At 43.8% G+C, this 22468-nt stretch overlaps 1 protein-coding gene across 2 annotated transcripts; it reads left to right on the top strand.

Annotated features, from left to right (window-relative positions):
• The first annotated feature begins 2641 nt into the window (after positions 1-2641).
• Positions 2642-14055, top strand: TFE3 (transcription factor binding to IGHM enhancer 3). 2 transcript variants are annotated; one of them, XM_011386204.2, is made up of 10 exons: positions 2642-3027; positions 5289-5402; positions 6359-6662; positions 7250-7495; positions 7573-7677; positions 9098-9215; positions 9529-9585; positions 9759-9834; positions 10800-10947; positions 11407-14055. In XM_011386204.2, the coding sequence occupies exons 1-10, from the start codon at positions 2912-2914 to the stop codon at positions 11848-11850; spliced, it is 1728 nt and encodes a 575-aa protein (XP_011384506.1). In that variant the 5' UTR covers positions 2642-2911; the 3' UTR covers positions 11851-14055. The 2 variants fall into 2 exon arrangements, with proteins under 2 accessions (XP_011384506.1, XP_011384507.1); XM_011386205.2 differs by having other exon boundaries at positions 6424-6662.
• Positions 14056-22468: the final 8413 nt, after the last annotated feature.

A 22468-nucleotide genomic window follows, 5' to 3' on the forward strand; every position in this document is an offset into this window, starting at 1 on the left:
CAGTTAACTATTCCTTAAACTGCCTTACAGAATACAAAACAGTCTCTAAACACTCACTATCTTCCCATAGTCCCTCCAACTGCACCCCAAACCATCTTCCAATCCCCAACTCTATTTCCAATTTACCCTCCAATAGCTCCTGTCTGTACTCTTAAATTGTCCTCTAGCAGCCCCATTCCTCCTGAAGACCTTCACATGATCATTTAGTTGTATGCAAACTGTACTGTAGTAGACTCTAAACTCACCCAAAGCTACGCTCAATCACCATTCTCATCCATCCCTAAACATCTCCAACTTAACCATCTAACTGCCCTCTTTCCTCCCTTCATATCTCCCATTCACCTCACCTTGAAGTTATCTCTCAATGAAACCTCAGCTGCATAAAGAGGGAGGGAGGGAGGGAGGGAGGGAGTGAGAGAGAGAGAGAAAGGGAACAGTGTTGAAAAAGTTGTGAAATTGTGAGCAAGAGATTAAGAGAGAGAAACTGAGAGAGAAGAGGGATAGCTTTATTGTGCAGGGGATGTGATGGGGAAGCATTTATGGAGATATTTGGGATGTGTGTATGAAGCTGGTATTTGTAGGATTGGGGTGACTGATAATTAACCTGTGGATCTAATGCTATAATTTTTTTTTCTTTCACTCTGTCACAAGTCTTTTAACTTTGTAGCATCTTTTATCAGATTATCATTTATTATTTTGGTGTGGTGCAACTGGAGAGATGGTAAAGCATAGTGGTATAGTACCTGGGCTCGAATTCCAGGTTTTATAAACTGGGGTGATCTAGGGCAAGTGATAACCTTGCTGTACCTTGGTTTCCAGATCTATAGGTTGGGATAATAAATGGAACCCTCCTCAGAAGTCTGTTGTGAGGATTAAGGCAGATAAAGTGCCAAGAATGACCAATAAATGTTGCTTATTTTTACTTTTCTTTGTATTGCTTTTTGTTTCTTGTTTAAGAAGGCCTTCTCTTTTGCCAAAGTCTTAAACGTATTCTCCAAAAATATTTTGTTCTGATATTTGTTATGATTTTTAAAAATATTTTGTTCTGATATTTGTTTGGGTCTTAAGCCAATTTGGAAATAATTTTTTCTGAATTGTGTAAATTAGGAATCTAATCCCTCCCTCGAAACGATAGTTAGTTCTCCTCAAACCATTTTAGTAAATAGTCCATCTCTCTCCCAGTGATTTGAAATATAATTTTTATCATTTAGATTTTTAGATTCTTTTATTTCTGTATCATTTATCTAGTTTTCTATTCCTACTCCCATATCACAATGTTTTAATTATTAGAGCTTTGTCATATATTTTGAATCTAACAAGACAATGTCTTCATTTTTCTTCTTCTTTTATAAAATTAGGTATTCTTTCATATTTAAGTCACCATAGGAATTTTAACATCAGGTCTACAAATTCCATTTTGGAATTTTTATTGGTAATGTATTGAGTTTTCAAAGACTAATCTGCAGAAGAATTTTCATCTTTATTATGTGGATAATGGTTGTGCCTGTGAACATGTGAGGATGTGCATGTTTACCAAACCAACTTGGGAAATAAAGGTGCCAATACAGGGAGGTGCAAGACAAATAGGAGCTCAGTGAAGTTCCCAGGGGTCAACTGATGGGCAGGGTCTTAGGATGTAAGGAAGAAGAGAAGATTGTAGGTCCGGGTGTTTTGTTAGCTGACTGTGCACCCAAAGGTATGGGTGGGATCCCCTTGCTGTGTGCAAGCCGGCTTGCATATATCTGGCATACAGAAGAACTCAATAAATGTTAGTTGAATCAGTGCACAAATGAATAAATCAATTTATTTTTGGAGAGCTTATTGTATGCCAAACAACCTACTAGTACTTTTCATAAATTATCTCTAATCCTTATAACAATCTCGCCAGACAGGTACTATAACCCCCATTTAACAGGTCAGGAAAGCTGAAGCTCAAAGAGGGGAAGTCCCTTGCCCATTTCCAAACTCTGGTCTTTATGATTCCAGAAGTCATTCACTGAAAGGACTAGATCTAATTTCCTTCCTTCCACTAATTCATCCATCTGTCAACGATTTATTAAGCACCTACTGTGTAGCACAACGACCTAGTACAATGGCCTATCTAGAAGACACAGAGTCTAGAAGACGGAGCGCTCTGAAGAAGACCAGCTGAGCGACTGGACTGTGGGCACCGAAAGGGCGGGGTTTATGGTGCGCACCTCCAAGGAATGTAGCTGCCGAGGCCTCCTAGCTGTGGCTTTGGGTAGATTGAGGAGCGTGGTCTACAAAGCAGATATTACGAAAATTGGCCAAGAGGGGGCGCGATTCCGCAGCTAGAAGCGTAGCTTGAAGATTCTCTGAGCGCCGACTGGCCATCGGTACGCAGGCGCAGAGGACCCAAGGAGGGGCTTAATATTTTGCAGGGGGTGGAATAATTTAAGAGGAGGAGAGGCTTAACAAATTACCTCTCGCTGATTTGTCTCTGCCTCTGAGGGCATGGCCTAGGCTCCCCCTTCTTGGAAAGAGAGCTGGCCAATATAGTTTTCCCTTCTCGTCGGAGGCGTAGCTTAGGGCGGGCCCTCGAACCAGCCTTCGACTGTTGGCCGCCTCACTCAGAAGGCGGAGCTCGGCAAGCCGTCCATCCTCGGTGCGGTCACTTCCTGTGGAGTTTCCCTAGCCCAGGGAGGAGGGGGAAGAGGACGAGGAGTAGGAGGGCGGTCGTCCGGGGTTAGGTTTGGGGGGTGTTGGTCTGTTCAGGGCGGGGGATGACTCACAGCCCATCCCATCTCTTCGACGCCTCCCGCCCGCGCAGAGCTCACTCCATGGCTTAGCGGGGGAGGCAGTGGTAAGCAGGGGCGGGGACTCTTATTTTGTTAGGGGGACCGGGCCGAAGCCCGACCGGCCTGGCAGGGCTCGCCCGGGGCCGGGCGTCATGTCTCATGCAGCCGAGCCATCTCGGGACGGCGTAGAGGCCAGCGCAGAGGGCCCTCGAGCCGTGTTCGTGGTGTTGGAGGAACGGAGGCCGGCCGACTCGGCCCAACTGCTCAGGTGCGGGGCCGCCTGGGGCCGGTAGTGCTGACCGGGGTTCCCGATAGCCTGATCTGGGGGCAGCTGGGGCCCTGGACTGGGATTGGAGGCCCTCGGCCTAGGCTTGGAGGACGTCAGAGTGCCCGTCTTGGGGGGACACCTAAGGAATCCGGCGGTGGCCTGCCTGGACTGAGGCTTAAAGGAGTCGTGGAAGTGCATTAAAGAAGGCCTGGTTCAGATTTGGGGGCGGGGGCTTGACTGGGTTTACAGGGACATATTCTGTTGTATCCAGAAACTGGTTTAGGATAGCTGAACTTGGGGAACTGAGACTCTGATTAGAGGCTGATTTGGGGTCCTTGAAGAGTCACGCATCAAGGGGATGAATTTGAGGGACACTCTGTAGGCGAGGCACTGATTTTAAGGGGCTTTTTCTCTCAGTGTCAAGGAAGGGGCCCTAGGGGACAGAGATGCCGTCTTGGGAGCTTGGTGATTCCCAATGGCTGGTTGCTGGAGGCTGTGTTTGGGGATAATATGAATCTTTTGAGATTTGGGGGCATCTCAGATATGCTGCGTGGGACCAGCCTTGTGAGCGTGAGTGAACAAGAGAAGCAACATTCATCAAGACTTGACCAGAATAATCTCTTCACCTCTGCCCACCCACTCAGCTGGGTCAGATCCCAGGGATAGTGGAAAAGCCCTTTTCCTACACCCTCGTAGGGGCTTGAATGGGAGACAGGCAGACAGAAGTGATGGAGATGGTGCTACCTGTTAGCTCAGAGAAGGCCTTAGACCTTATTTGGGAACTCAGAGAAGGGTCTCATTCCTGCAGCCACCTGCCCTAACCTCTCAGCAGGCCAAGCCCTGCTTACCCCATACACACACATGTTCTTTTTTACCTCACCCTCCCAGTCTGTCTCTCAGACCCTGGAAATAATCTTGAATCTGTCTCTAGAGCTGGAATGAGCACTAATTGCACCATCCCTGCCTGAGTGGGTCCTGTTTGGCTTCTTATCCTCACTTCCATCAGCGACCTTGGAAGCCTCAGTCCCCTTCTCTAAAATTTCTGTGCAATGGGTGTGCGAGATGGTAGGAGGCTTTGCCTTTTTGCCTGAGATTTGTGCTGAGCTCAGTGGCTCTTCGAGCTTCCTCTTCTCGACTTCCTGGGTGGTTTTAGGGCCCTGTCCGAGGGTAAGGAAAGGAAGAAAGACAGATCCTGGTGGAGGGGAGAGAATTTTTCTCAAGTGAAGTCACCCACAATCTCTCAGGATTCTAAATCTTTGACTAAATTCACGGATGCATATCCATTCCTGTGCATGTTGATTTTCCTTACACACTAGGATCTTGCACCCAGCATGGAGGGCTGAGCAGGATCCTTTCCGTATATCGATTAACCATCTTCTAATGCCTTTATAACAACCTAGATAATCACAGTGGTGGGAATAGATGAAAGGGAAGGGTATACACAGGTTCTTTTGTGAATCAGTAGGTGCTGGTATTGGAGGTTTGTGTGTGCATTTAGATCTATCTAAAAAGCAAAGATTGCTGGACAGGCTCATCCAGCCAAGAAAAGAAAGCTCTCATAAAGAGGATCTTCCACCCAGATTCTCCCTCTTATCAATTCAGATTGTTGAGCCGAGGGGAGCGTTTGGTTATTTTCATTTTGTATTCGGATCTGTGTTGGTATCCCAGGAACTCTGGCTGGAGTGGAGGAGGGGGGAACTCATTTACAAAGTGATGGATCTTTCTGTAAAGTGAATCCTCGACCCCGGTTCTCTTTGTGATGCATTCAGTTTGTGTTACAATGGGCTTTTATGCTGAGGGATGCCCCTACCGTGCTGCATGTGTGTGGACAAACTGTGGGCTCACATTCAGCTGCCAGGAAAACAGTAGGGGGTGAGGGGCTGGGATAACTCTATGCAAAGTCAGGAAACCTGCAAAGTGAATCGTCATTCCTAAGTTCATTTCCATTTTCCTCAAACCCAGGTTGTGGTTACACGTGAGTGTTGGAGCAGGGAGTTGAGATTCAGGCACTCTTGTTATTTTGAATCTTAAGGGACTAGGGGTAACACAGCAAAAGAGAATGGGGAGGGGAGAGAGGTGTGAGGAGGGGAGAAAATGGGAATTCATGGTGGTGGTACCCAGCAGAGTGGCCAAATGTTAGAGATATACTCTGTTTCCCTCCGTATCTCCGCACCCCCTTCCCCATCTCTCTCTTTCTTGGGCGGGGAGTGAGGTCTCCATACAAAAACTGACCACCACCCCTACCTCCCCCACACCCTCAGCCTAAACTCTTTGCTTCCGGAATCCGGGATTGTTGCTGACATCGAATTAGAAAACGTCCTTGATCCTGACAGCTTCTACGAGCTCAAAAGCCAGCCCTTATCACTACGCTCAAGGTATGTCTGCTCTATCTGACTCCTTTCTCAATTTTTCAGGCCCCTCTATCCCATCTTAGTGGGCAGAGGCCCTCAATGCTAGCCCAGCCTATTCTCTCCAGCAGCCTGTATTATCCAGATAGTAAAATGAGGGGCCAGAAAAAGGAAAAGCAGGAAAAGGTGTCCAGGAAAAGCAGGTAGCAGGCCAAGCAAGGATGCTGGTATCTTGGACTAGACCTCCCCTGCCTAACCCACCTGCATACCCATTCATTCACAAATATGGCATACTGACTGCCTAGAGTGCCCAGGGATCCGGCTTGGCCAGCTCAAGTTTAGCTACTGGGAGGAGTCATACCCACAGCCTCTGCTCACCCCCTCCCCCATGCAACAAACTCTCCCCACCCCCACCCCCCAGTCCTTGAGGAACCCCTGCTGATCTCTCTTTTTCCCCAAGCTGGGAAGTCTAAATGTGCTGAGTCATGGGCCTGGGCTCTAAGAGAGGGGAGGGGACCTGGAAGAGGGGCAGGAAGAGAGGATTGTGAAATTTCTGAGATTTTCAAGACTGACTAGCTCCTGGAACTAGAGGCCCAGGCAGGGGAGGAAGAAGGGCCTGCGATTGCCCCTGTAGCCTGATGCCCACCCCCAGGAGCTCAGGGAGCATCTGCAGCTCCAATTGAGCTTATGAGCCCTCTGTATTTACATCTACTGCCACAGCCTCAATTCCATCTTCTTCTGCTCTCCTTTAAATGGGATAAAGCCCCTCTCCCAGAGCCAAGAGGTAGCATCTGCTCAATATATGAACAAGCCTAAATCCATGCTTCACCATAAGGACTGAGGGGCTAAAATTCCCCCACCAGACTGACCCCTAAGGGCTGCTACCAGGCTTGGTTCCTGCGATTACTCTATCACACTTTGACTCCTTAGATTTGGATTGAGACTTTTAGCTTACCTGTGGCCCCGTATTTCCCATTCCACAGCCTCCCAATATCACTGCAGGCCACACCAGCCACCCCAGCTACCCTGTCTGCATCATCTTCTGCAGGGGGCTCCCGGACCCCTGCCATGTCATCATCATCTTCATCACGGGTCTTGCTGCGGCAGCAGCTAATGCGGGCCCAGGCCCAGGAGCAGGAGAGGCGTGAGCGTCGGGAACAGGCTGCAGCCTCTCCCTTCCCCAGTCCTGCACCTGCCTCTCCTGCCATCTCTGTGGTTGGTGTCTCTGCTGGGGGCCACACATTGGGCCGTCCTCCCCCTGCTCAGGTGCCCAGGGAGGTGCTCAAGGTAAGGTCCAAAAGCCCTAGGAGAGGGGTCCTGGTGACTGGGAATTGGTTCAGGTGGCTTTTGGGTGAGGTCCTGGGGCTCTAAGAAAGGTCACAGTACTGTTAAAGTAGGTTGTGCTAGTGTCCCGTTGTGTTTATAGTTTCTGAGGTGTTCCCATGGAGTTGTAAGGGGTTCTTGGGGGATCATAGGATGTCTTGGTGGACCATGGAGGGTAAGGAGTGCCCCGAGTGGACCCTGGGGTCTGGAGTAGCTTTAGAAAAGCCTATGTATGTGTGATGTATTAGGAATTCTTTGGCCGTTGGAGTGTGTAGTTCCTAGGTCTATTAGGTGATGTCAGAGATGAGGGAGAAGTCTTGAGGACTGTGACAGAGGGCTCTAGAAACAGGTATTCTCTCAGCCGTAGGTGGGTCCTGGGGGATACTTAACCAGTATGTGCCAGGGCGGGGTGGGGGAGAAGGTTTCTCAGATTCTGGGCCCAGTTTGCTGGCCTGAGCCTAGGAACAGATAAATTCTGAAGGTGGGGCTGAGACTCAGAATCACCTCTCTGAGCCCTCTTCTTCCCGTCTTTCCTCCCCCTTACCCCACAGGTGCAGACACATCTGGAGAACCCAACACGCTACCACCTGCAGCAGGCGCGCCGGCAGCAGGTGAAACAGTACCTGTCCACCACACTTGGACCCAAGCTGGCTTCCCAGGCCCTCAATCCACCACCAGGGGCTGCTAGTGCTCAGCCGCTCCCTGCCCCCGAGGCCGCCCATGCTACTGGCCCCACAGGCAGTGCCCCCAACAGTCCCATGGCACTACTCACCATTGGGTCCAGCTCAGAGAAGGAGGTACGTGGCTGCAGACAACCCTCCTCTTCCTGCTCCCTCCAGCTTCTTCTAACCCTCTTCCATACTTGTTCCCCCAGATTGATGATGTGATTGATGAGATCATCAGCCTGGAGTCCAGTTACAATGATGAGATGCTCAGCTATCTGCCTGGAGGCACTGCGGGGCTACAGCTCCCCAGCACGGTGAGGCTCTGAGACAATTAGCACATCCCTCTATCATTGAGACTACACTTGGGCTGGCTGTGTGTATAAGGGACCCTCGCCTTGGATTATATTAAGATAGAGAGGGAGGCCGTATGATGAGAATGGGGCATAGCAGTGCCCTAGGTCCTTGTGTTGGATTGCATGGAGGTGTGGACCTTGTAGTTTTTGATACATACAGGGTGGGGACTTCATGGAGATATTAGGGCATACCAAGGCACTTAAGCTTCACTGTGGAAGGGACCAAGAGGTGGGACTCTTGTAGCATTTCTAATTTACCAAGAGATTGGAACACACCAAAAGTCTTAAAACTTAGTATGGTTGAACCTTGAAATGATTACAGAGTACCATGTCTCTTACAGTGAACTGTGCCAAGAGGCTGGGGTCTTGTGGAGAGTGGATGAAACTTTCTAGAGCAAGGGATGTACCAATAAATTGTAACATTCTGCTTCTGGAACATTCCAACAGTCCCATAACTTGCTTTAGGATGCACCAAGTGGCTGTAGCTTTGCTTCTTTCCAGTTTATCAAGAGGATAGAAGCATACATAAAAATGGTACTGGTTTATTAGAACTTTTTCTTGATTTGGACACAGCTAGAGATTGGGACCTTATAATAAATGTATCCAGCAGATTGGTGGGGGTTTTAAGAGATGAAATCATATCAAGGAATTGGGACTAATTACTTATGGATTAGTATGTTGCCCTGGAGTATATCCAGGAGAGTGTAAAGGAGAGAAAACAGTCTAGGCAGACATAAAAGCAGTGCTAGTTGTGTAGTTGGACAAGAAATTCTGGGAGATCAGAAGGTGCAAGAAGATACTAGAGTCAGGAACCTGGTATGTGGCAGCTGGAGACCATGTAAGTAAGGTGTTGCGATGCAGTCACCGCAAAAGACTAGAGATCCAGCTGGAACTCTCCAGAGGTCAGATTTGGGAAGGAACATTGCCATGACAATTTCCCAAGGTCTGAGAAGATTGGGTTGGAGTGTTCCAAGAATGCTGAATTGGAATGTCATGCTGAGGGTAAGAGGAACGCAATAGACTGAAATGTTGCATAGGAACTGACAAAGACCTGAGAAGGGTAGTTTTGCAGCATTTTTTAGCCAGCCCCAGGCTTCAGAGGTCACCGAGGGATTTTAGAGGTTATGGGGGCAATGAATAGGCCAGGAAGGCTCCAGTCCCATGGCAAAGCAAGATAGATCCCCTTGATCCTGTCCTCCTTTATTGGGTTACCATGTGAAATTCCCTTGAAGGAGAAGGAAGGGTGCCTGTACTGAGGCAATCCTTGCATTAGGGGGCCTGTCTTTGGAGTTGTGTGGAGGGGTCAAGAGCCTTGTTCCAAGATGGGACCAAGCCGGGGGTCTGCACCCAACCACCATTCCTCTTCCCTGTCTGCCCCCAGCTGCCCGTGTCAGGGAATCTGCTTGATGTGTACAATAGTCAGGGCGTGGCCACGCCTGCCATCACTGTCAGCAACTCTTGCCCAGCTGAGCTGCCCAACATCAAACGGGAGATCTCTGGTAAGGGCCAGGGTTAGTCTCATGTCTACCAGGTCTGGGGGTGGGCCTGGTTCTGGGGTGAGAGGTTCACACAGACAGAAATGGGAACTCTTTGCCCTCTTTTTCCACATGACCCATTGGTCCCGCTTTCACCGCACTGTCTCTCATCTTGGTTTTAGCAAATGGCCTGTCACCATGGCTTCTTGAAAAATAGTAAAAAGAGTGGCATTTTTGAAAAAGTCACTTTCCCAGCCTGTGCCCGCCAAAGCCTGCCCTAGCAGCAATTCTGCTCTCCAGTTTCCCAGAGGCCCTGACCACTCCCACTCTCTTCCAGAGACAGAGGCCAAGGCCCTTTTGAAGGAACGGCAGAAGAAAGACAATCACAACCTAAGTGAGTAAGAGTGTGTGCCTTTGCCAGCATGTTGTTCAGTCCTGCCTTGCTCTATACCCTAACCTGCCTTGGAGGGGCCCCTCCCTGCAACAGCTGCCCAACACCCCAGTTTCTCTTCCCTCCTTGGCCTATTGACAACTCTTTCCCGCTCTTTCTCTCCCCTGCCTCCAAAGTTGAACGTCGCAGGCGATTCAACATTAATGACAGGATCAAGGAGCTGGGCACTCTCATCCCCAAGTCCAGTGACCCGTGAGTGTGGGCCGGGAAGCCCCAGGCTGGCAGAAGGTGGAGCAGGGTCCCCACTCCCCTAAAGTCATTCCTGGGGGAGGGGACAACCTGGGTAGGAACCACCCAGCAGTTCTGCTCTTCTGGCCCCTTTCCACTCAGCTTTCCTCACCCTAAGCAAGGTCACAGCCCCTTGCTGTGTCCCCACCTAAAATTTTAGATTGGTGACATTATGGTCCATGTGCCTCATCTAGTCCATGCAGGACTTAGGTACTTAGTTTTCTGTCTATTTCATGCTTGCATTATTTATTCAAGAAACATATTGAGCTTCTGCTTTGTGCCAGGTATCGTGCTTAGGCCCTGAGGTGACCAGAGGGAACAAAACAGACAAAAACCCCTGACCTTATGGAACTTATTTTAGTGGGGGCAGACGGACAGCCCCCATGTGATTATGATGAGTGTTGTGGAGAAGAATAAAGAATGGGAAGAAGATGAGGAAATGCTGGGGTGGGTTACAATTTGGGGTGAGGAGGGTAGAGATAGAACAGGTCCCAACAGACAAAAACATTTGAATAAACAGCCTAAGGAGGGGAGGCAGGAGCTGTATGGGTATCTGGGGGAAGAGTGTTCATGGTGGAGGGCATAGCTGGTCTTGGAGGCCCTGAGGTAGGAATGGTTTTTCATGTCCTGGGAGCATTGGGAAGCCAATGTGGATGTAGTGAGACGAATCAGGATCAGAGGTGAAAGGAGCACTAAGGGGTCAGGTCATAGTGGGCTTCCTGGCTTCAGGGATAGGAGTTGGGACACTGGTGGAAGGTTCCAGGCAGGGTGTGAGCATTTCATACCCTTGATTACCCCCACACTCAAGTTCTACGCATGGGGTAAGGTACTCCATCGACTTGGTGCACACACACACACACACCCTGCCCTGGCTCCCAAGAGACTCCATATGCAGAACTCCCTTCTTTCCTTCCCCTTGGGCCCCACAGGGAGATGCGCTGGAACAAGGGCACTATCCTGAAAGCCTCTGTAGATTACATCCGCAAGTTGCAGAAGGAGCAGCAACGCTCCAAGGACCTGGAGAGCCGGCAGCGGTCCCTGGAGCAAGCCAACCGCAGCCTGCAGCTCCGAATACAGGTCTGGCAGGGGTAAGGGTGGGGGGCTTCCTGCAGACAGAGGCAAGGGAAGAATAGGCCAGGATTTCCCTTCCTGGCATACTTGGGGGATCCTGGGGCTTCTCGACTCCCATGATGATGACGATGGCAATAAGTAGTAATCATAACATTAACAAGAATAATAAATATTGGCTAGTGTGCATTGCATTTATCTTGTGCCATGCACTGTGACAAGAGCCTTATTTCCATTTACTAAGTTAATCGTCACAATCCTATGAGACAGGGACCATTATTACACCTATTTTGCCGATTGGGACTTAGGCTCAGAAACATTAAGTAACTTGCCTAAAGTTATGCAACTAGTGAGTGGCAGAGGCTAAATTCAAACCCAGACCACTTGTCCTTTTAACTGTTACACTCTTCTGCCTCTGAGGGGCTCTGAACTCCATCTTACCCCATACCTATCCCCTACTTTTTGCAGGAGCTTGAACTGCAGGCCCAGATCCATGGTCTGCCTGTCCCTCCCACCCCAGGGCTGCTTTCCCTGGCCACAACTTCGGCCTCTGACAGCCTCAAGCCAGAGCAGCTGGACGTTGAGGAGGAGGGCAGGCCAGGCACAGCAACATTTCATGCAGGAGAGGGACCTGCTCAGGGCGCTCCCCATCAGCAGCCCCCAGTGCCACCCTCGGATGCCCTTCTGGACCTGCACTTTCCCAGCGACCACCTGGGGGATCTGGGGGACCCCTTCCACCTGGGGCTAACGGACATTCTGATGGAGGAGGAGGAGGGAGTGGTGGGAGGACTGTCAGGGGGCACCCTGTCCCCACTGCGGGCTGCCTCTGACCCCCTGCTCTCTTCTGTGTCCCCCGCTGTCTCTAAGGCCAGCAGCCGCCGCAGCAGCTTCAGCATGGAGGAAGAGTCCTGATCAGGCCTCACCCCTCCCCTGGGATTTCCCCACTCAGGAAAGGAGGATAAGTCAGGATGAGGCCCTGCCTTTTCCCTCACTCTCCCATGAGGTTGTCCTGCCTAGGTCTTCTGGGGAAAGAGATGAGATGAGGCCCCAACCCTACCAGTCAAGGAGAAGGAGTCAGGTGACACCCCACCCTTCCCTACAGGCCCAGCCAGCTGCAAGAAGATCAGGGTCTTGTCTCCAGGAGATCACAGCCTCACCCTTGCCCCATGGTACCTGCCCTTGCCCAGGTGAGGGAAGGAAACAGGATGAGATCCATCCCTGTCCCCTGATGACTATCGTTGCCATGTCTCCTGGGATAAGGAGGTGTCAGGATACTGCTCCATCCCCTATCTTAGAATGGTCAGTCTAGTCCATCCTGGCAAGGAAGAGGAATCGGAATTATGGGATTCCCACCTTGGGGTTTGAAGCCCTGCCCCTTCCCCATGACCCATTCCCTGGCCTGCCCAGGCCAGGAACGTAAGTGAGGATGAGAGCCAGACCCTTCACCTGGAAATTCAGTCTTCCAGCAATAAAAGGAGCCAGGCCCCGCCCCTCCCTTCTAGGAATAGCCCAGTAGGGGTATTTCAGGCATGAAGGAGTCTGTAAGATCAGGCCACCATGTGGCGATCACAGCCCTTATCCCTTAGCAACATCCCATCCAAGCATTCCACTACAGGGAGGAGTGTTACTTAAGCTCCCTGCCTTAACCTGAGACCAAGGTGACAACCTAGGAGGGCTCTGAGCTGACCTTGCCCTTAGAGGTGGGGGCAGATCTTGAAATCTTGTGGATTGACATTACAGACCTAGATCAGGAGTGAGAGACCCCTACCTTTGGGGAGAGTCCTGACTCCTTCCTTGAAGGGCAGTTTGGGGAGGCGATGGGGAGTAGGGGTTACTGAGTCCAGGTACCAGCACCCCATTCCTTTTTTTTTTAACATGTAGAAGAACACGATGAAGGAAGGGACCCTTCTGGGGATTTCCCCAGCCCAGGAAAAAGTGGAAGATTTCCCACCAAGGCAGAGGCTTGGAGGAAGGATTACAAAAGCATGTATCCTTCTTTTGTTTATCCGATTTTTTACTGACCCCTTACTCAGAAGCTAGGTCACCCACAGCCACTGACTTCTACCCAGCTCTCCATTTGGAGGAATCTTCCTCATTTCAGAGTTATCAACAGACACTCCTCACCCATCCCCACCCCTCTTACCACATACATACACCCAAGGCTGTCAACTCGATTGTTGGGCCCAAGTCCCAAGGAGAGTGTACTGAGGGGTCTGTAGGTTTGTGATTAAAATAATAAATGCTAGGCGTGTTTGATGCGCTTTTAACTTTGGCAAAGAGTCTCCTGTCCTTTTGACTATGCAATGAGCATGGCTCATGCAGGCCAAGAGGAAGGAAGGTTCTTGGAAGAAACAGATGTAAGAGATGGATAAAAGAATTTAGCTAGAAATAGGGGCTGGAGGAAAACAACCAAAAGCAACCGGTCCTTAACTACCTGCCAGGCACTCTCCTAATAATTGCAAGTATTTTACCTAATTTATCATTCTAAGGAATATTCATCAAGAATATGCTGATTTTTATTCCCAGTTTATGTTTGAAGAAACCCAGGAATAGAATTTAACTATATGAAGATAAACAACTGGTAAATGGATGAAGAGCTAAATGGTAAAGTTAGGTGAGTGAGGGCTCTGGTTTGAAGAGTCACTGAGGGCAAAGGGGTCAAAGATTTTCTTGCAAGTTCTCTTTTGAAACTGATAAGAAAGTGTGTGAATGTATCTGCTGGCAGACATTAGAGGCATTCCAGAAGAAAGGGCAAAGACAGAAACCATAAAGATCAGGAACAGGTAAGCAACTTCCTTTCAGAACAGATATTGACATTTTGGAGGAATTTTATAGAGGTGAACAGACACAAGTATCTTGAAAGCTGGGGAAAAAATATTCCTAGAATTCCTCAACCAGATTCTTGACTCCCAGGACAGGCATCAGGCCTGGCCCTGTGTCTGCCCCAGCAGAGTGAGCACCACACTTGCTACTTCTTTCTAGCCTATCATCACACTGTGACACCCCCTAAGGCCTGGTTGTTGAATCTCTACCCCCAGACTTGTGGCTCCCTGATACCTTTATTTTTTCTCCTCAAATTTGCTATATCCTCTTTATAAAGATAACATGTAATACCCAGAAGTGTTTTTCAAGTTTGTATTTTGAAATAATATTAGATTTACAGAAGAATTGCAAAGACATTAGGAGTTTCCATCCCCTCACCCAGTTCCCCCTAATATTACCATGCTATATAACCATGGCACATTTATCAATGCAAAGGAAATAATATTGGCACAGTAGTAGGAACTCAACTTAAGACTTATTTTGGATTTCACTGGTTTTTCCGTGAATATCTTTTCTGTTCTAGGATCCAAATAAGGATACCATATTTGTGATCTCTTTCTGTATAACAAATTACCACAATCTTAGTGACTAAAAAAAAAAATGCATTCATTATCTCCCAGTTTTTGTGGGTCAGGAACCCAAGCTGGCTTAGCTGGGTCCTCTGCTCTAGTGGCTCTCACCAGGGTGCAATCGAAGATGTTTTGTGGGATTGAAGACTCATCTGAAAGGAATCAGCTCTGAACTCCCACTTTGGGCGGGGAGCAAAATTCAGTTCTCTGCAGTCTGTTGAACTGTGGGCCTCAGTTCCTTGTTGGCTGTCAGCCTGAGGTACCCTCAGTCATTGACACATATGCCTTTCCTTCTACGAGGCAGCTCATGGTAGTTTGCTTCATCAAAGCCAGCGAGTGAGAGCTAGCAAAATGGAAATGAGAATCTCTTGTAATCTACTCATGAAAGTGGCATCCTTTCAATGTCTAGGCATTCTGTTGGTTGGAATCAAGGAGAAGGGATTACAGAAGATCATGAATATTAGTAGGCAGGGACCACCGAGAGGCCATCTTAGAACCTTCCTACCACAGATACCACATTACATTTAGCTGTCATATCTTGGTCTGTGACAATTTCTCAGTCTGTCCACTGAGAAGGCCTAGACATCGTGCTATTCCAGAAGCAACAAACATATCTAGTATTCAGATCTTGATTTCTAAATGCTATTCTTAAGTAAAAGGAACCAGGGCTCCTTGTAGAAATGACTGACTTTAAGACCAGGGTACGGAAATGCAAGATGAGCCTTGAAGTGTTGTGTAGCGCCAAAAAGGAAGAACCAAGTGTGTGTGTGTGTAGGAATGTCATAAGGATATAGGAGCCATCTTGAAAGAGCTCCCAATGGCCAAAGCTGGAACATTTTGAGCAACAACAAAATGATAGTATTGGGTTATAGTCCAAAAGAAATCCATGATTCCATGATAAATAAGTGATATAATTGAATGAATAAATGCTGGAGATGGGACGACTTCCAAATAATAGAATTCCAAATAATAAATATAGAAGGAATGAGGGAAATAGAAAATTACCATTAGAATACCACAGTGACAGTTGCTGTAGACCTGACCTACTAAATGCTAAAATTAATGGGCAAAACTTTAAGGTGAACATGGTAGTTACACAGCCTTAACGTATTGCCTCCAAAATATTAACTACAGGCATACCTTAGAAATATTAGAGGGTTGGTTCCAGACCACTGCAATAAACTGAGTCATAATCTTTTTGCTGGTGGAGGGTCTTGCTTTCAATTTCTAAAGCAAAAACACAAAAATGCATAATGTAATAAAACAAGGTATGGCTTGGCATAGCACTAGACCCAACTATATGCTGTCTACAGGAGAAACACATTAGGTAAAAAGACAGATAGTTTGAAAGTTAAAGTAGAAAAATTTATACTGTGTAAACATTAAACTTAAGAAAGCTGAAATGGCTATATTAACAAAAACTAAATACACTTTAAGACAGTATTACCAGAGATAGAGACATTCCACAATGATATAAGGGTGAATTTATCAGGAAGACATACCATCAAAAATGTATAAGATACTTAACAGAATTTCAAAATACATGACACAAATCCAACAGAAATAAAAGGGAAAATATGCAAATTCAGAATCATCAGAGATTTTAACAGCCCTGGGTTAGTTGTGGATAGAATTACAAGATTAGCAAGAGAATAAGATTTCCACTTCCAACCCAGATATATTCTATGGGGACCAAACTTAGCTTCTTGCCTGAAACATAAAAATCTAGACAAAATATAGGAAACAACAAATATCAAGATACTGGACATCAAGCAATGAAGGAAAGTGGTCCCTGAGAGATGGGAAATAAACAAGGTTAGCTCACTGCCTGGAGACAGGGCCCACTCAGGAAAAACCTAGAAGTCTGCCTTTGTCGAGACAGAGCTAAGAGTCTGATGAAAGCCAAGGCAATTAGAGTTAGCAGGGCAGAGAGAGTATCAGAATGTAGAGGGATCCACAGAGAGATAACTCCAGAGATCTTCAGAGAGTTTCCATTGGTATTCAGTTGAGTGCTAATCAGCACAGGCTTGTGAGAAAGCTACCCAAGACCAGAGGAAAATACACAAAATGATTAAAGAGAACAATACCTGGAATTCACATAGGGCAGGAAATAATGCCTTTTTCAAAAACTGGAGAGGAAAACCTCATAATTCACGGATCATTGGGTACAGTACTAAGAAGGGTCTTGCCTTAATAGTGGGGAAAATTAACCCTAGATTCAACAATGCTCTGGTCTTACCTAGCAAAGCTTAATAGTAGTCCTTGAAAGTAACAGTGTTTCCAAGTACTTAATTGCATCCCAATACAAAGTTCAAGAATAGTTAGAGGAATATAGAAATATCCAGTACCCAATAAAGTAATAGTCATAATGTCTGGCATTCAATAAAAAATTAATAGGTGTGCAAAGAATCAGGAAAATGCAACCCACAATGAAGAGGAAACTCAATTAATAGAAATAGACCCAGAAATGACACTGATGAGACAATTCATAGACAAGGACGTTAAAACGTTATTGTGACAGAATTCCATGCATTCAAGAAGTTAGAGGAAAGACTGGACATGTTAAGGAGAAATAGGGAACATATATAAAAGACCTGAATTGAACTTCTAGAAGTGAAAACAACAATGTTTGATTTTAAAAGTACACTGGATCATATTAATGGCAGATTAGACATTCCAAAGAAGAGATTAATAAATTTGAAGATATGATAGAAAATACCCAAAATGAAACATATAGAGGAAAAAGACTTTAAAAGTGATTATTTATAATAGCCAAAAAGTAGAAACAATCTAAATGTCCATCAACTGATGAGTGAATAAATAAAATGCGGTATATCTATACAAAGGAATATTATTCAGCAATAAAAAAGAATGAAGTACTGATACATTCTATGACATAGAGGAACCTTGAAAACATTATGCCAAATGAATAAAGTTAATCACAAAAGACCACATGTTGTGTGATTCCATTTATATGATATGTCCAGAATAGGCAAATCTAAAAAAATAGAAAGTAGATTAGTGGTTACCAGGAATTGGAGGGGAGTAGAGAGTGACTGCTAATGGGTACAAAGTTCCTTTTGGGGGTGATAAAAGTGTCCTAAAATTGTGGTGATAGTTGCATAACTGAGTGAATATACTTTAAAAAATTGAATCATATACTTTAGGTGAATTGAATGGGGAGTGACTTACATCTCGATAAAGATGTTAAAAAAAGAAAAAATAAAACTTAGAACAAAAATTTAAGATTTTATCATATAATTCTACTGATAAAGAGTTAGAAATAAAGCTACCTAAATATGGAAGAAAAAAGAAAAATTTGAAGGAATTCATTACCAGCAGACCCACAGTACAAGAAATGTTAAAGGAAGTCTTCAGGCAGAAGTCAAATGATACCAGATGGAAACCTAGATCTACACAAAGGAATGATGAGCACAAGAATTAGTAACTACATGGGTCAACGTAAAGAGTTTTTTGTTATTATTTAAATATCTTTAAAGGGCAACATACTGTCCACAGAGAGAACGAGAACACCATATTGTGAAGTTCATGACACATATGGAAATAAAATATATGGCCACCAATAACACAAATGTTGGGAAAGGAGAAATGGAAATATATTTAGTTTCTTATACTATATATGAAATAGTGAACTATCATTGGATGGTAGACTATAATAAGTTAAAAATTAATAATAAGTTGAAAATAAGTTAAACCCTGAAACAACTACTAAAGTAAGACAACAAAGAATTACGAATAATAAATCAACAAAGGAGATAAAATAATATCATTAAAAAATACTTAATAAATCCAAAAGAAGGGGAAAAAAGGGGAGAGAAAGGGGAAACAAAGAACAGATAGCACAATAGAAAACAAAGATTTAAATTCAACTATATTAATAATCTAATAATAGAGTTTCAAAATAAACGAAGCAAAAACTGATATAATTCTAAGAAACAATAGACAAATTCATGAATAAAGTCAGAAATTTCAGCACTCTTTTCTCAATAATTGATACATTGGACAGAAAATAAAGTAAACAGAAAATTAGTAAGGATGTAGGAGACTTGACCACAACTATCAATGAGTTGGATTTGATTGACATTTTAATAAGACTCCACCCAGAAAATGCAGAATACACATTTTTTTCAGATGTATCTAGAATATTTATTAAGATAGATTATTTTCTGGGTCATAAAACAAGTCTCAAGAAGTTTAAAAGGATTCAAGTCATACTATGTTCTCCAACCAAAATGGATTTAAATCAGAAATCAGTAATAGAAGTAGATCTGAAAAGTCCCCAAATATTAGGAAACTAAATAATACATTTGTCAATAACCAATGGGTCAAAGAGAAAATCAAAAGGGAAATTATAAAATGAACTGAATAAATGAAAACATAATATATCAGAATTTGTGGGATGTAGTTAAAGCAATCCTTAGAGGGAAATTTACAGTATAAAAATGCCTATATTAAAGAGGAAGGGTCTAAAATCAATTACCTCAGCTTCCACCCTAAGGAACTAGAAAAATAAGGAAAAAATCAGCAAAAGAAACAAAATAATAAAAATCAGAGTAGAAATCAATTGCATAGAAGACAGAAAAACAAAGAAAATCAATGAAACCAATATTACTGAGAAGACCAATAAAATTGATAAAGTTCTAGCTGGACCGACCAGGAAAAAAGAGAGAAGACACAGATGACCATTATCAGGACTGTGAGAGGTGCCATCATCACAGGTTCTACAGCTATTAAAAGGATAATAGGGGATAGTAGTACACCAATGTCCATAACAGAATTATTCACTATAGCTAAAAGGTGTAAACATCTGTCCATCAACAGATGAATGTATAAACATAATATGGTATATAAATATAATGGAATATTATTCATCCATAAAAAGGAATTCTGACACATGGATGAACCTTGAAGACACTCTGCTAAGTAAGGTAAGCCAGACACAAAAAGACGAATATTGTGTGATTCTACTTCTATGAGGTATCCAGAACAGGCAAATTCCCAGAGAAAGAAAGTAGAATAGAGGTTACCAGATGTTGTGGGATGGAAAAGAATGGGGAGGTACAGAGTTTCTGTTTGGGATGATGTAAAAGTTTTGGAAATACATTGCTGATTGTTACACAACATTGTGAATGTATTTAGTGCTACTGAATTGTATACTTAAAAATTATTAGTTTATTTTATGCATATTTTACCACAAATTTTAAAAAAAAATAATAGGGGAATATTATGAATATTTTTATGACAATAATTCTGGCAACAAATTCCCTGAAAGACACAAAATACCAATACCCACTTTGAAAGAAATAGATAACTTGAATAACCTTGTATCCATTAAAGGAATTGAATTTGTGATAAAACATCTTCTCACAAAGGAAATTCCAGCCCCAGATGGCTTCCGTGGGGGAATTCCACCAAATATTTAAGAAAAAAAAATACTATCAATTCTACACAAACTCTCAGAAGATTCAAGAGGAGGGGATACTTCCTAACTCATTCTATGAGACCAGCATTACTCTGATACTAAACTATAGAATTTTTTTTATAAGGAAACTATACACAACTACTCTTCATGAACAAAGATGCAAAAGTTCTTAATATTTTATTAAATCTAATCCAACTATATATACAAAATATAATACATTAAGACATAGTTAAACTTACTCCAGAAATGCAAGAAAAACCATATGATCATCTCAACAGATGCAGAAAAGGTATTTGACAAAATCTATCACCATCTATCTCTAATTTAAAAAAAAAACTCTCATAAAACTAGAAATAAAAGGTAATATCTCCTCAACATGATAAAGAGTATTCACCAAAAACAAAACTACGTTGCATAAAACTTAATGGTGAAAGACTTGAATGCCTTTCTCCCTAAGATCACTTCATTTCGACATTGTACTGGAGGTTCTAGCCAGTGCAATAAAGTAAGAAAGAAATAAAAGGCATACAGATTGAAAAGGAAGAAATAAAGTTGTCTTTATTGGGAGATGAAATGATCATCTGTAGAAAATCATGAAGAATCTACAAAAAAGCTCTTAGAAATAATAAGTGAGTTTAGCAAGATTGCGGGACATAAGATCAAAATATTACACTTAGTTGTATTTCTATATACTTGCAATAACCAATAGGAAGTTGAAATTTTAAAATACCATTCATAATTAGCATCAGAAATATAAAAGTACATGTGCAAGACCTGGACATTGAGTATAAAACTTTACTGAGAGAGATTAAATATATAAACGAATGGAGAAATAGACCATGTTCATGGATCAGAAGGCTCAAAATTAAGATGTCAATTCTCCTAAGATTGATCTATAGATTCAACAACCCCAGTAGGTTTGGGGGTTGTTTTTGTTAGTTTGGTTTTATTTTTGTTTTTGTTTTTGTATCATTGATAAGCAGATTCTAACATTCATATGAAAATGCAAAGGACCAAAACAATTTTGAAAAGCAAGAACAAATTTAGAGGACTTGCATTTCCTGACTTCAAGACTTACTGTAAAGTTATAATAATCAAGACATTGTGATATTGATGTCAAGACAGCCAAAAAGGGAGATGGGAGCATTAGATTAAGATGGTCAAAAGGCACAGCCTTCCAGTTATAAATAATGACTAGGCATATAATATACAGCATGGTGACTATAGTTAACACTGCTGTATAGTATATTTGAAAGTTGTTGAGAGAGTAGATTCTAAGTTCTCATTACAAAGAAAAATGCCTTTTTTTGGTATATCTGTGAGATAATGAATGTTAACTAAACTTATTGTAATCATTTCACAATACACGTAAGTCAAGTCATTATGCTGTACACCTCAAACTTAAACAGTGGTGTGTGTAAATTATATATCAATAAAACTGGAAAAATAAGACAGCCAAATATATAAATGAAAGAAAATAGAAGTAGATCCACAAATATATGGTCAATTGATTTTTTGAAAAAGATGCAAAGGCAGTGCAGAATGGATATTTTCAACAAATGATATTAAAACAATTAGATATCCACATGCCTAAAAAAATCAGAACAGGGATTTCTCTATTGGCGAGGGGATTGACTGGGTAAGAGGGAACTTTCTGGGGGTGATGTAAAATTCTTCGTCTTGATAGTAGTATGGTGTGCTATGAATTTTGCGAATTTTACTATGTGTAAATTTTACCTTTAAAATACCTGTAAACAAAATTGAACTCTAGTAAACAGATTTGCTTTTACAGTGATATAGATTAATAATTCTGAAAATCCCTTTTGTGTAATCTAAGCTTGAAGAAACAAATAAATGTATTAGGAATAATGGGAGCCAGTTTACTTACTAAAGGAGTTATAAATACAAGAAGGAAGTTACAAATATGGATGAAGGAGCACAAGAATAGACCACTGCAGTGTTGAATTGGAATTGGAGGAATCAAGAAAGAGGTTCTCATGATTTTAGATAAGACAAAGAGAACTCTGTGTGTGTGTGTGTGTGTGTGTACGCGTGCACACGTGTGCATGTGCATGTATTTCCCATGTCTCTTCACTGAGAGATCCTAGAAGCCTCTAGTGATGAGCAATGGTCTCACATAGGGCGAGATCATTTAGTTTCTTTTTCCAATTAAAATTTTTATTTTGAAATAATTTCAGATTTACGGAAAAGTTGCAAAATAACTATTCCTATATACCCTTCATTCAAGCGCTCTTATGTTAAGATTTTGCCACCTTTCCTTTATCATTCTCTGTCTCTGTCTCTTTCTCTGTCTCTCTCTGAGTTAGTTGGTCTCTCTCTCTCTCTCTCTCTCTCTCTCTCTCTCTCTCTCTCTCTCCTTCTATTTGTGTCAGGAGTACCCAAGACCAGTGGTTCCATAACCTTTTTGGCATCAGGGACCGGTGCTCCTATGAGAATCTAATGTCTGATGATCTGAAGTGGAGCTGAGGTGGTGATACTAGCGCTGGGGAGTGGCTGCAAATACAGATGAAGCTTCCCTTGCTTGCCCGCCGTTCATTTCCTGCTGTGTGGCCTGGTTCCTAACAGGCCACAGACTGTACCGTCTGTGGCCCCGGGGATTTGGGACCCCTGCCCAAGACCATGCTCCTGTTTGGTGGTTCAGTAGGAAGGCTCATGAAGTTCTGCATAGTTGTAC

This window comes from Pteropus vampyrus, unplaced genomic scaffold (assembly GCF_000151845.1).
Source record: "Pteropus vampyrus isolate Shadow unplaced genomic scaffold, Pvam_2.0 Scaffold984, whole genome shotgun sequence".
Classification (NCBI taxonomy): Eukaryota; Metazoa; Chordata; class Mammalia; order Chiroptera; family Pteropodidae; genus Pteropus; species Pteropus vampyrus.